Source organism: Hyalella azteca, unplaced genomic scaffold (genome assembly GCF_000764305.2).
Source record: "Hyalella azteca isolate HAZT.00-mixed unplaced genomic scaffold, Hazt_2.0.2 contig16155, whole genome shotgun sequence".
NCBI lineage: Eukaryota > Metazoa > Arthropoda > Malacostraca > Amphipoda > Hyalellidae > Hyalella > Hyalella azteca.
In genome coordinates this window covers 3,113-14,796 of record NW_025945982.1, presented here as the reverse complement: position 1 = coordinate 14,796, position 11,684 = coordinate 3,113, and the positions used below count along the sequence as shown (strand labels likewise).

The window sequence follows — 11,684 nt, the reverse complement described above, 5'->3', positions numbered from 1 at the left end:
CTGTACGAATAAGCTTCTGCCGACAACCTGCTTATACCTATTTACCGGAATGTACTGCACATTCTTATCTGCTCAACCTGCTTGGCATATGGTCATTTTTGAATTAGTTGTACCTTTAAGCCCTGCATTTTCTTTGTTTCTTTGCTGATTATCAATTGACTGAATAAATAGTTTTGAAAAATTTAAATTTCTTAAATATTAAATACAAATTTAAAAATTATTATTTTTTATTTTTTTTAATAAAATTAAAAATTCATTGTACATGTGTAACATCAGAGAAACTGGATTTTTTAGAAGTGTTGTCTTTATAAAGTAATTTTCAAACGTATATTATTCATAAACAAGTTGGAGTCTATGATTAGGTCGCAGCTGGTTTCCTGCTTCCTCTGTGAACCTCTCGCGCTTGTTTCAGGCGCCAGCCTCAGCAGGTAACCAGCACGCTGGCAACCTGCTTTCACTGTGTACCTACCCTTATACGGGGCGAGTGTGGGTGGACACAAGAAGGTGGCTGTCCACGGCTTGAAGAGGGATGCGACAGCTCGCTCTCCTTCATCATTGTTATGTGACTGTCCACGGCTTACCATGCACGCAGCGTGAGCCGGCCGGATGAGACTGCAAATCAGAATGTACATCTTGTCCTAAAGTATTCTATGGGTCCTAAATAGTAATTATTGGACCGTAATTTATATTGATAAAAGTATTTGAACGAAATATCTTCAACTTTCTTAATTTCTCAGTCCGAATCGTCTTTTTCAACATGTTCTCAACCGGACAAAAATTTACCAGAATAATATTTTTCTATAGCAATTTAAATAACAGCTCGGAAAAACTTACGAGGGCTGCCTTCAATTTATAGATGTACCTCAATGTTGAGGTACATCAAAACATTGAACAGTAAGAAAAAGTGCGTATATGCCAGAGGAGAAGAACAAAGATGGTAGTCAACCTCAATTCGTAACATATTCTAAGTAAAATCGTCTACACGTTATTTTCGTATCGTCTTCAGCTACATTCATTGCATCACATACTTGACGTCGAGAGTAACACTGAAGCGTTTATATTGCTCATGAATCGAGTATGACGGCTACAGCCTCTACGCGCATCTGAAATAAAATTAGATCACTTCCAAGTTGATAAATGCAAGTAGAAGTCATTTTCGACCGAACTACCTTTCGAATACCAGAGCAAAATGTAAAGAATAATTTTTCTGAAATTTCTGCTTTCGTTTTTGCTCTGTGAAACCAAAAGAAATCGTTTATTTTATTCGAAAATTTAATTAAAATTGATTTGCTCTGAGTTGATGGGATATGCTAGTTATTAGTATCAAACCAGAGTATTGAGGACTCAGTGTCGATCAATTTGATCAAAGTCAATCCTGTGTTCCGAACTGAACAGTTCAGCATGATCACTTCACCAAGACCATCATATAGGTACGATATCAGTAGCCATTCTCAACCGATTATTCGAATATTAATTATCAAATAACGAATTCGATATAGAAACATAAATTTTTTAAAATTAGTTTTAACTCACCAGAGGATCGAATGCCCATGAAAATTTAGGGCAATAAGGGTTTTTGTTCATCCATCTAAGTTACGTTTAATAACAGATAATGCCTACTGGTGACTTACAGACTTAACTGGCAACGACTGGCCTTGTTCGTCCATTAAAGTTACGTTTGATAAATAAGCTCGATGCATGGCAGCGCCGCCCCTCTGCCACTCCTCGTCGCTGATAGTTGAATGTTGAAACTAATATTTAAATCCGTAACATTATTGACCACATCAGATTTGCTTAGAATGTAATTGATTGCAATAAAAGTAAGCAAAACACACGCAAAGTGTGGTCTGTATTTGTTCTTTAAATGCATTCTAATAACAAAACTTATCCGCATGTTCATATCGTAGAAGCAGGTAAGCTTGCCTTTGTTTCGAAAATGTACTTACCTAAATGGTATTTAAATAATAATGCTGTAATACACACATCATGCGTAATTGTCGATAATCCCTGCTCGTCGGAGGTGGCCTGGTGGGTAAGAGCGCCAAAATTAGAGCAAATATTTGCTGATTCTTGTCCCAGCTGCTGTGATAATTGCGATGATCTTTGGCGATAGGCTGTAGTTGGCCTAATTTCCAACTTTAACATTACAGTCCTGTTTCATGAGTCTACTAAATACGCCCATGATCTCACGGAAGGTTCGCGCGTGTCCAACTAGCGCATCTGTTGTCTGGCAGCAGGTGTTACAGGTCTGCCGTTTTAGTAAAGTGAACAATCCAGCCATATTTATTTCGTCATCAAATAGGTACTGATATACTGCCGGTTGTATGTATACCAAGACTAATTTACGCTATTGATTATTCATGGTGAATGCGCAAATGAATAATCATTAGCGTACATATTCTAGCACATTGACAGCGTCTGCCGGAAAATTTATCTTCCTCAGTTCTAACGAGTCACATTTTCTGCTAACTGAATCCAGCCTTGCTTTGACATCAGATATTTTTATATGTGGCGATTCGAATTTTAAATGTCTAAATATTTCCTCAAACTCATGTCGGTTGTAAGCATCAATTCTGCTGATCGGGGCCTCCGATGCCTGGAGATTCTGCTCTGAATGTTGACACTTTTTGGGCCAGCAGTGAAGTCTTCAAACCTCGACATCGGTCTTTAGGTTGAGGATTTCATATATATGACACCGTCATATTCTTGAAACAGGTCATCTGAAAAACTGAATTTCATGTGTGGAGTGCGTGTACCTGGTGTAGGTTCAATAAAGTATTGGAACGTGATGATATCTCATATCAACAATCCGCAACCCTCCTCTTCCGCAGCACTTCTTCATCAGGCACAAGAGTCAGCGTAAAGAATAAGGCAGTCAAGGAGCGGGTCAGCGTTCCATGATTTTCTTAACCATGATACTCGGGCCAGCGGTGCCTCTACTGGATAGCTGCAACACACGTTCTGCGATCCCTCTTTAGTTTTTGCTAGAAAATCCTTCGAAAAAAATGAAAATCCTTCGAAAATCAGTCGGTTCATCTGCGGTGAAGTGATGACAGTTGTGCCTATTGACGAAGGAAATCTAGACATATTTACCCGAGGCATTGTTAGCTCCTGAATGCGGATTCGGTGCAGTCATGCCAAAAATTATAAAAATCTCGGCAGTTTACTGAGATGTCGCTATGATCTAAAAAGGCACTATGTCTTACTTGCACAACTAATGGAGTCGGATAAATAATTGAAGCTCCAAAAAGGTGCCCGAATGGCGAGGCTGTAGCAGTTTCATTAAGTTTTAAAATAATATTACCTCCATTCCTCCACTATCTACTGTAATCACACACCGTAATGCGCACAGATACGTCAATCGCTCAGCCGATACGAATTTAGCATTCCAAGTACTGAACAACCCCTTTTCAGCCATAAGCGCTGCTCTTAAGGCCAGAAATTAAGTTATCAGATTCTTCCGAATAATCAGATTATCTGAATCTGATTCATCAGATTCGGCCTCGTTCTAACCTTCATTTTGTTCACATTTGTTAACCTGACGCATGTTTGCTACCAGCGCTTCCAGTTTCACCTGAATAATTGGAACTACAATGTGCAATATGAAACGTATTGTCAAAAAGCACGTCATAAGTGACTGCAGCGGAATGGCGAGAGCAGTTTAGTTAACGAACTACCTCGTAGCAGGGTCAAAAAAGTATCCCATCTTCTTGGTCGATTTCTAGCTTATCCAAAGGTGATGAAGAAGCTGAAGTTTAGTTCGGTAAAGCACAATTTAATAGAAAAACTTATCGAATCCCACGTGAATGCGACATCATCGCATGTAATGACTGGAATTAAAAGAGAAACTTGCCAATTCATTTCTAACAAATTTTAGACAAAGTTGACATTACGTCAACAGAATATCTCAATAGAACACAAAAATCATCAAAAACTGGATTCACAACTTCCATACCAGTGTGACTAATCCAGTAACAAATTACATGTGGCACACGATTGCTGGTATACTGCCTCATACATTCAGTCGCACTGGATTTATATAGGTTTTGCACGATTCAAATTAATATGAATCTCCTGTTGAAGATAATATTCTTCTTTCACCTGCATGATACCCAGATGGGAAGATTCAATTGTTTTTTTCAGAACATTTGTCTCGTAATAGAAATTTATTTTACCAGAAGCGTTTAATCAAAACAGGGATGTGCTGATGTCAGATTATCAAATGATTTCTGTTAGGTTTTGAAACTAGAGAAGATGCAATTGGAATTTCTTATCGTTCATTTTCCCGAAGTTTGTTTGAGCCTGATATCGAATATTTAAAATGATCGAGCTAGCAAGCGGCACAAAACTTCTTGGTCTTTGAATAATAACCTGTTCATTATTAAAGATGCTAGTTCAGCAGTGGTTATACCATTAAAACCAATGTTTTGCGTATGCTTGGAACATAAGCAAGCAAACATAATGCTTGCTTTAACCGAGTCTGGCTCTTACTTACTCGCCGCATTATTCACCCACTGAAGGATTAAATCTGTGGTTAATTCAGTGAATTTTGATCGTGAAAGGCACCACTGTGGCACCGCATCTTCAGCCGACGTCGATGCTTGTGAAGAAGCAGAGGTGGGAAGTTTAGGGCGCGGGTCGCAGTAAATGTATTTTGCGTTGGGAAACATCTCAACCAGCCGGCGACTGCCCAACCCAGTGAGATGGTCGCTCGGGATGACCAAACTCAAGCTAGGGCGAAATCAATAAAAACCTTAGGAAATAAATTCGGTTCAAATCTTCTAGATTCGGAATTTTCAACTCGATATTATGCACCAGCAAAATTATCTATGTTAGGAACGCGTTTAAAGTGAATAACTTCAAATTTAGAATTCTCGCGAACTTTTAATTCGCGTTCGAGAATTGAGTGGATGCATATATATAGTCTCGGTATGTAGAAAGACGGGCCTTATTACACAGACACTTATTAATTTACTATAGTGGTGAAATTCAGTGTGTGGAATGCCGTAAAATTACGAACTTAATAAATTCATAATGCATGTATAAAAATGCAAATATATGAGACAAATGTATGGAATAGAAGTGACTACAACGCTTAGTACCTACTATATCCGTAACATTATTGACCTGTACGGCTCCCCATAACATTATTGACAAAAATTATTATACTAAAAGTAGTCGCCAACCGGGAAAGGTTTTTGACCGTGATGCAGTATTAGACATCAATTCAAGTGATTCCAACCTCTATCTGCAGTAACCAGGAATGAAAAAACGCTCTGCATTAGAGGCGAACGCTTGTTGGAGGTAATGAGTTCGGTGGGACTTGGGTAAAGTTTAATCTCGAAGAGCGAAATAATTTCCACAAGTTTAAATAATTTTTTTCCATGCAAAAAATCTTGCTCCATTCTTGAAAATTGAAAAAAAAACAAAGTAGTATGACGCAGTTTTTTTTTAATAAAGCTTCTTCTGTAAGTCGTAATGAGCGTTTTTTCTTCGATGTCTAATTGGCTTCGCTGTCATATTTTCTACACTTTACTTAGCGATTACACTCATTGTGAATGAATAACTAATAATATTTTTCGTAAATGCTTACTTCAGGGTTTGATTACAAGAAAATGTATGAAACAACCGACCGTCTGAGAGGGTGAAAAAGAATGTTCTGAAATAAAAAAAAACGTTACCTTTAGGCTGCTGTCATGTTATTTCGCATAAACTTGCGATAAAGCTCAGGAGAGAGTTTGGTGGTTGCCTCACGCAGCTTTTATGGACGGACTTGAATACAAAAACTTAAGATAATATAGCTCCCTCATTCGCACCTGCAATCTTTGAAGGGTTCAAGGATTTTGCACACCCAATCCAAGTCACCGTCTTCTAGGTGAGGGAAGTGCCAGCGGCTTATTTTCCAGCCGAGATCCTTAAGTGTAGTGCCAAGGCTGTAAGGCACTCCTTTAAGTCTAGTGTTGTACGGCACTCCTCGGACGCAGCAAACGTCTTCTGTAACATAAATCGTAAATCAGTCACACAAAATATGCATTCATTCTAAATTGATACATTGAACCATCTAAGGAAGAGGGATTCATTATTAATAAGCAAGAGTATCACGTTAATATAGTAAACGAACAAATTTTTTTTGCTTCTATGTGTATGCCTGCGAAATAAAATTCCATTATAATCATTCACCGCATTTTTTTAATTATGCTAAATACGTTTCGGAATTTGCACCCTTTTCATGCACGTAAACTATTTATCTGAAAACAAAGCTAATTACTTGCGATAATATTCCCCATAACTGACAATTGTTGTTTCCAAAAAAATGGACAATACAATTAAATTTTAGTGACCCAATTTTCACATATCCTCATGTAAACTTTGCTTACGGAGGGGGGAAGAAAAATAACCTCGGTTTATAATTTGAGTGAGGTCATTGGATAGCGCATCACCATCACCTTCTCATGTGTGAGATTTTCACCCAATCGTTAGGGTGTTAAATAAGGAAATAATCAAAGGCGCTTCTATATAATTTATTCAACAAAGCTTTGCGTTTGAACCCGTGATTTCTACTAAATACTTATTCTTCGTATAAAATTAGAGAAGCGGATTTAACTACTGAGATAATTCAGTTAATAGATCGTATAAAAAAACCCCTAGCCTACTACAAATCGTCGGTGAGAAATGAAGAATTTCTCACACGTGCAACATCAAGGCCGTGTCAATGATCAAACTTCGATGAATTAAAGTCATCAATCTATGAAATATCAGTGGAGCAGAAGTTGCTCAAAATGGTCGTTCGACATTCAATGGACATTTCTTAAAATCATCCGTGAATTTAAACGCGAATGAGTCGGTGTATTTAAGGTAATGAAATTATCATTATAGAATCATTTTTATAACTTTGTTTCCTAGGAAAAAAGGTGACGAAATAAATATGCGTTATTAGCTGATATTTGTCACCGACTTTCCTGCCTGAAAAGAAAATGCTGTCTTATTTATTAAACAAAGCGACATCTCAAACTGACGTAATGAAGTATTTCAAAAAGTACACCCTGCCATTTAAGAAACGTAGAAAAAACTCTACACATACTAACCACATGCAGGCAGTTTATTTCCTATACAGTAGTCAAGGGCATGCGAATTTTCGAAGCGAAGGCCGAACATGCGAGGCTTGCGTCGTCGCTGCCTCATGTAGTTCAGGACCTCGTATGGGGAGCCGTACAGGGCGCTGAGCCAGCATCTGGCACCACGGGAGCAGTGAAGTGAACAAATAATAAATTACCAGTATTTATTTAGTAATTATGTAATAATAAAGAAGCAATTGACAACGTATTAAATAAATAACGGCGTTAAAGTCGCTGAACATAGTTACTTCTTACAGAATCTTAGGAACAGCCTACCACCAAACATGAAGCAATTCCTACTCGATTTGGGGCTTGTTAACAGGTTCCTCAATTTAGTTCTTAGAAACATCCGAAAAGTTAAAATTTACTATTTTAAAAAAATTCTAAACGAACCGTAGGGTTCGTTAAAAATGAAAAAATACACCACTAGGAGAATTGGCTCTGTGCGTCTGTTTCTGGTCAGAATTGGCAAGAAGGCCGGGCGGTTAAACGCAGCAGAATTGTAGCAGTGAGTTGCGAGTTCGAGACCGCAACATGCTGTGAATGTTCTGCAATGTTAAGAATCGGCGACAGGCCTACGGCCTAATAAACGCTGAAACCGTTATTATTATTATTATATATAATTCATAAGCCTGAAGTTAAAGGTGCAACAAATTAGTACCAATAAAAATTCCTCTTGATTTTGATTTATAACTTTGCATTAATGTGCTAATTTGGCTATCCAACATTAACATTAGCAAGCCAAGAATAATACTACCCACCCAAACTTTTTGATGAATCTTCCTGAAGTTGGATCTGCATGGTTTTGGGGCCTCCAGAAGTAGCTCAGGTCAACCACGCTCAGGTCGCCGGTGTCGTTGGCAACAATCCGTTCCAGAAGCTCACCGAGCCGCGGGATGGGGTCCGTGTGGAGGGACATCACTACGAGGCGGCTGGGCTTCCTATTGTTCAACAGACTACGTACAGCTCGCTCGCCTTCATCACTGTTTGTTACTGTCCAAGGTTGTCCATCCGGCAAGAGGTTATGCGGATTTGATGGCATCTGTAGGTAAGTTAGTGGCTTTAGCTTATTTCTAGAGCATAACATCGAAATTGTTAGGCATTTTAATTTTGATGCATTCATTTAATATTGCGCTGGAATGTTTATAAACCACTTGCAGTTAATTTTATCAATATCAAACGCAAGAAAATTTCAAGCGCGTCTGGAAAGCCTACTTTACCCCTTGAATACAAAACCAATTCGCTAAACTCCGGAGAAGTTTTCACGCAACTAGTGCTATTTCTACTTCATGGAGGTGCACCGAATACTCGGTTCATTCCTCTCACCTTTAACGAACGGGACTTATTGACAACTGCTCCCAGCTTCGCTGTGATTTCTGGCAACTTTGAGTGTACTGCAGGCTTTAATTTAAGGCGACGTAGAATTTCCATGAACTCAAGTCTCTTTTTCTCGTCGGCATTGGAGACCGAATCCTTCCAGACCTGAAAATTTTTGTCGGCAGAAATTATCTGAACCTGCAGCGCTTCTTTCCATTCATCCAAATCATTCTTCACGTTGATTACGTCATCAATCCAACTCGAAAAGTCGTTGAATATCATGGCTAAATTCTTCAATCCGGAAATCTTATCCTGCATCTTGGTCTGTATTTTCCCCATTGAGTTCACAACACCTTCATCTCCATTGAACAGGTCGTCTATCGCCTCAATCTCGTGTGTGGCGTGGGTGCTCCTGATGCACTTGAAGCACGCTAATTCGATGCAGTCCACGCACAGGTAATCCAGCGCCTTGTGGTGCTGAAGACATGGCGTTTCTGACGGTAAAAGTGGTAAGCGTTGATACGGTTTGTTTTCAGATGGGATTAATGCGTAATTAACCAATATTTTGTCGATATCTTGGGCAGTTTCTTTCTTGCATTTAGGACAGATACAAATATCGGATAAAGTTGTTAGCTCCATAATGCAGGTGAGGCAAAATGTGTGGCCGCAGTTCAGACAAAGTGGCTTGTGGTTGCCAGAGTCAAATTCTTCGGTGCAAATGTCGCACTCTAACGTTGCGGTTGCCATGTTGAGGTGCTGATATTTATTCTTGTTATTCTTTCTAATTAGTCCAACTTACAATTTCGAATGCTGCGAACATAACAATAAAAAGAAATTATGATAAAATCATCTGTTGAGAAGGTGTGCGTTTTGGCATAATACATCGTGTAAGCTGTATGCATTTAAGTCCCGTTTAGTTATCAAATGGCAGGCAAAAACTAACTGACGATTCCATTCCAGAGATAGGCACATTAGATAGATTCCAACCATTCAGCGGCATTATCGGTTTTCCAACCATCTAGCTGTATTACCTACATTTCAGTCGATCGTTTGACAAATAATGAAACTTTCAAGCACTAATACCAATAGCAGCTAGATCAGGCTATCTAATGAGTTTCAGTCCCAATTCCAGCAGAACATGCATTCATGTTTTAACTATTGCTATTGCTAAAAGTTCTAGATGCCAAAAGAGAAATTACACGCTATTCTAGATTTAGAGTTCGAGGGATCGACAAGTGGTGGTGGCAAGAGAAAAACCGCCAAATCCGCTAACAAAAATTACCAAAACAGGCAAAAATTTCAATATTCAGTTGTGAGTTTGTAAATTGCAATGTAAGAATTTAATTTTTCTGTTTATTTAGTATATAATAAAAATATTACAAATTTAAGTTCAACATAAAATTTTGCCGTCTAATGCAATTGAAAAAGACCCAAGAGGCCCAATGAAGAACTGATTTTTAGTACCTAACTTAACAAGGTTTCGTAGGCTGTTAAATTTGACATATATTGTATATTTTAGACATATTTTATGTTCAGTTTATAATTCTAGGTACGCTTGGCCATTCGGTACGATAACTCTTAATTTATTATTCCCAATATTTTCGTTTGCAATAATCAAAATCTTAGGAATCTTGGGCAATCAATCTTAGGAACATCTATTTCTGAAAAACCGTCAGTTAAAACCTGTCCAATAGTGATGCTTGAAGTCGGCCGATTGAGAATTATTTTTAAGTTTCTCCGGGGCAGTTGCTATGGCCTATGGACATGATTAATGAGTAATGACGATATTGATATAAATGTAAAAAAATTTGGCCATTTTCTAAAATATTTTCTCGACTTTCCACAGATTTGATATGTTCAATGATTTTGTCAAATTGGTTCATGTTCGCAATAGTTACACGGTTACAGAATAAGTTGATGGAAATACCTAGCTAAGCAGTAGTCACTATTATGATTGGATATTGTGCTTTAGATCAGAAATAAATACGAATAGAAATAAGTTCTGCCGTCAAACGTTACCTAGCAAGATTTTGTTAGCAGAGATCATTTGCATCATAGCAAATGTCGGTAACGAATTTGTTGTTGTTATGGACTTCTGGTGAAACATTTATTCTGGTGAAATTATTTGTATATTAATCATAAGTTTAATCGTAGAGTATTAGCTCCACCAGAACCAGATCGTCTTGCTTGCAGTTTATTAACGAGTTTCATCTGTTAACGGATTCAGATAGCAATTCACTGAGTAGGCTCAGCTTAGAGAACTAACCTCGATGACAGTCAAGTCGTCACAGCACTTATGCCGCACTCTCAGACATTCTATAGATTTGATTCATTTCCTAAAGAACGATTCGCAAGTTTTTCAATAATTCACACACTAAATATGTGCATGTGTTTCTATTGAAGTCACTAGCATATAGCACGAGTCAAATTTCAAACGGCCCAGTCTTCAATTGTGCGCAGCATTCTCCACCGCTACCGAGTTTAGACTGACGACGCGCGGCGGGTGCACCGGTTCAGCTGTGCTGCGGAAAATGCAGAAGAATTTCTGCTTGTGGGCAAGAATAATTTCTGTAATCGTCGAACTACAACTTCTTATAGAAAATACTAATATCGTTGAGCAAAAAATACACAGTAATTGTGTTTTATAGTTATACATATACTTAAACATACAAGACATATCTACGGATTTTTTTTTACATGGCTGCGTTTTATCTGGTAATCAGAAAGTTCTTTGATTTTGCAGAAATTTCTGCCCATCTGGCAACACCGCTGCAGCGCAGCCTTCACTATAGCAGGCAACGCCAGACGTTCAAAGACGTCGACGGAACTCGTAACGAACTCGTTTCGTCGACGAATACGATCGCATGAGGCCTTTAGAGAACCTTTACAATTATCAAGTTTTAAGCATAATGATAACGTTAGCAGTCATTTTAAAGTTATGCATATGCTGTTAAATCCAGCAATGTTGATGTGAACCCGATTTCATTTTGAATCCCGAATTGTAGCATCAGCTCAGCAGTTTTGCGTTCACGGTCTCGTGCACGGCTGTGGGTACCGTTGGCTATAAGTCTGTGCCAAAAATGACCACGTTTTCTCACTTAATATTTTAAATTCTAACGAAATGATAATCAGATTTTTAACTCTCATTAAAACAGCTGAGTTTTCGTTCTGCTTGCCAAATTACCACCGCCAGCTATTTCCTTATTGCACGGTTAAACAGACTCAGGCCTCCACTGGAAACCCAATCCTGAA

General features: G+C 38.3%; 1 protein-coding gene across 1 annotated transcript; it reads right to left on the bottom strand.

Moving 5' to 3' along the window:
- Positions 1 to 3,754: 3,754 nt before the first annotated feature.
- LOC125179254 lies at positions 3,755 to 10,752 on the bottom strand. Its single transcript, XM_047884772.1, has 6 exons — positions 10,699 to 10,752; positions 8,442 to 9,242; positions 7,877 to 8,157; positions 7,086 to 7,231; positions 5,817 to 5,994; positions 3,755 to 4,731 (listed from the first exon to the last, which is right to left on the bottom strand). The coding sequence occupies exons 2-6, from the start codon at positions 9,177 to 9,179 to the stop codon at positions 4,488 to 4,490; spliced, it is 1,587 nt and encodes a 528-aa protein (XP_047740728.1). The 5' UTR covers positions 9,180 to 9,242; positions 10,699 to 10,752; the 3' UTR covers positions 3,755 to 4,487.
- Between the last annotated feature and the right edge of the window lie 932 nt (positions 10,753 to 11,684).

What these genes read in the sequence shown, in the direction of transcription:
- LOC125179254 (XM_047884772.1), bottom strand. Translation starts at nt 9,179, where the DNA reads ATGGCAACCGCAACGTTAGAGTGCGACATTTGCACCGAAGAATTTGAC. An exon ending in AGATTCATCAAAAAGTTTGG is followed by an intron (nt 7,232 to 7,876) that starts GTGGGTAGTATT and finishes CCGTGGTGCCAG; the next exon opens with ATGCTGGCTCAGCGCCCTGT. An exon ending in AAATAAACTGCCTGCATGTG is followed by an intron (nt 5,995 to 7,085) that starts GTTAGTATGTGT and finishes TTTATGTTACAG; the next exon opens with AAGACGTTTGCTGCGTCCGA.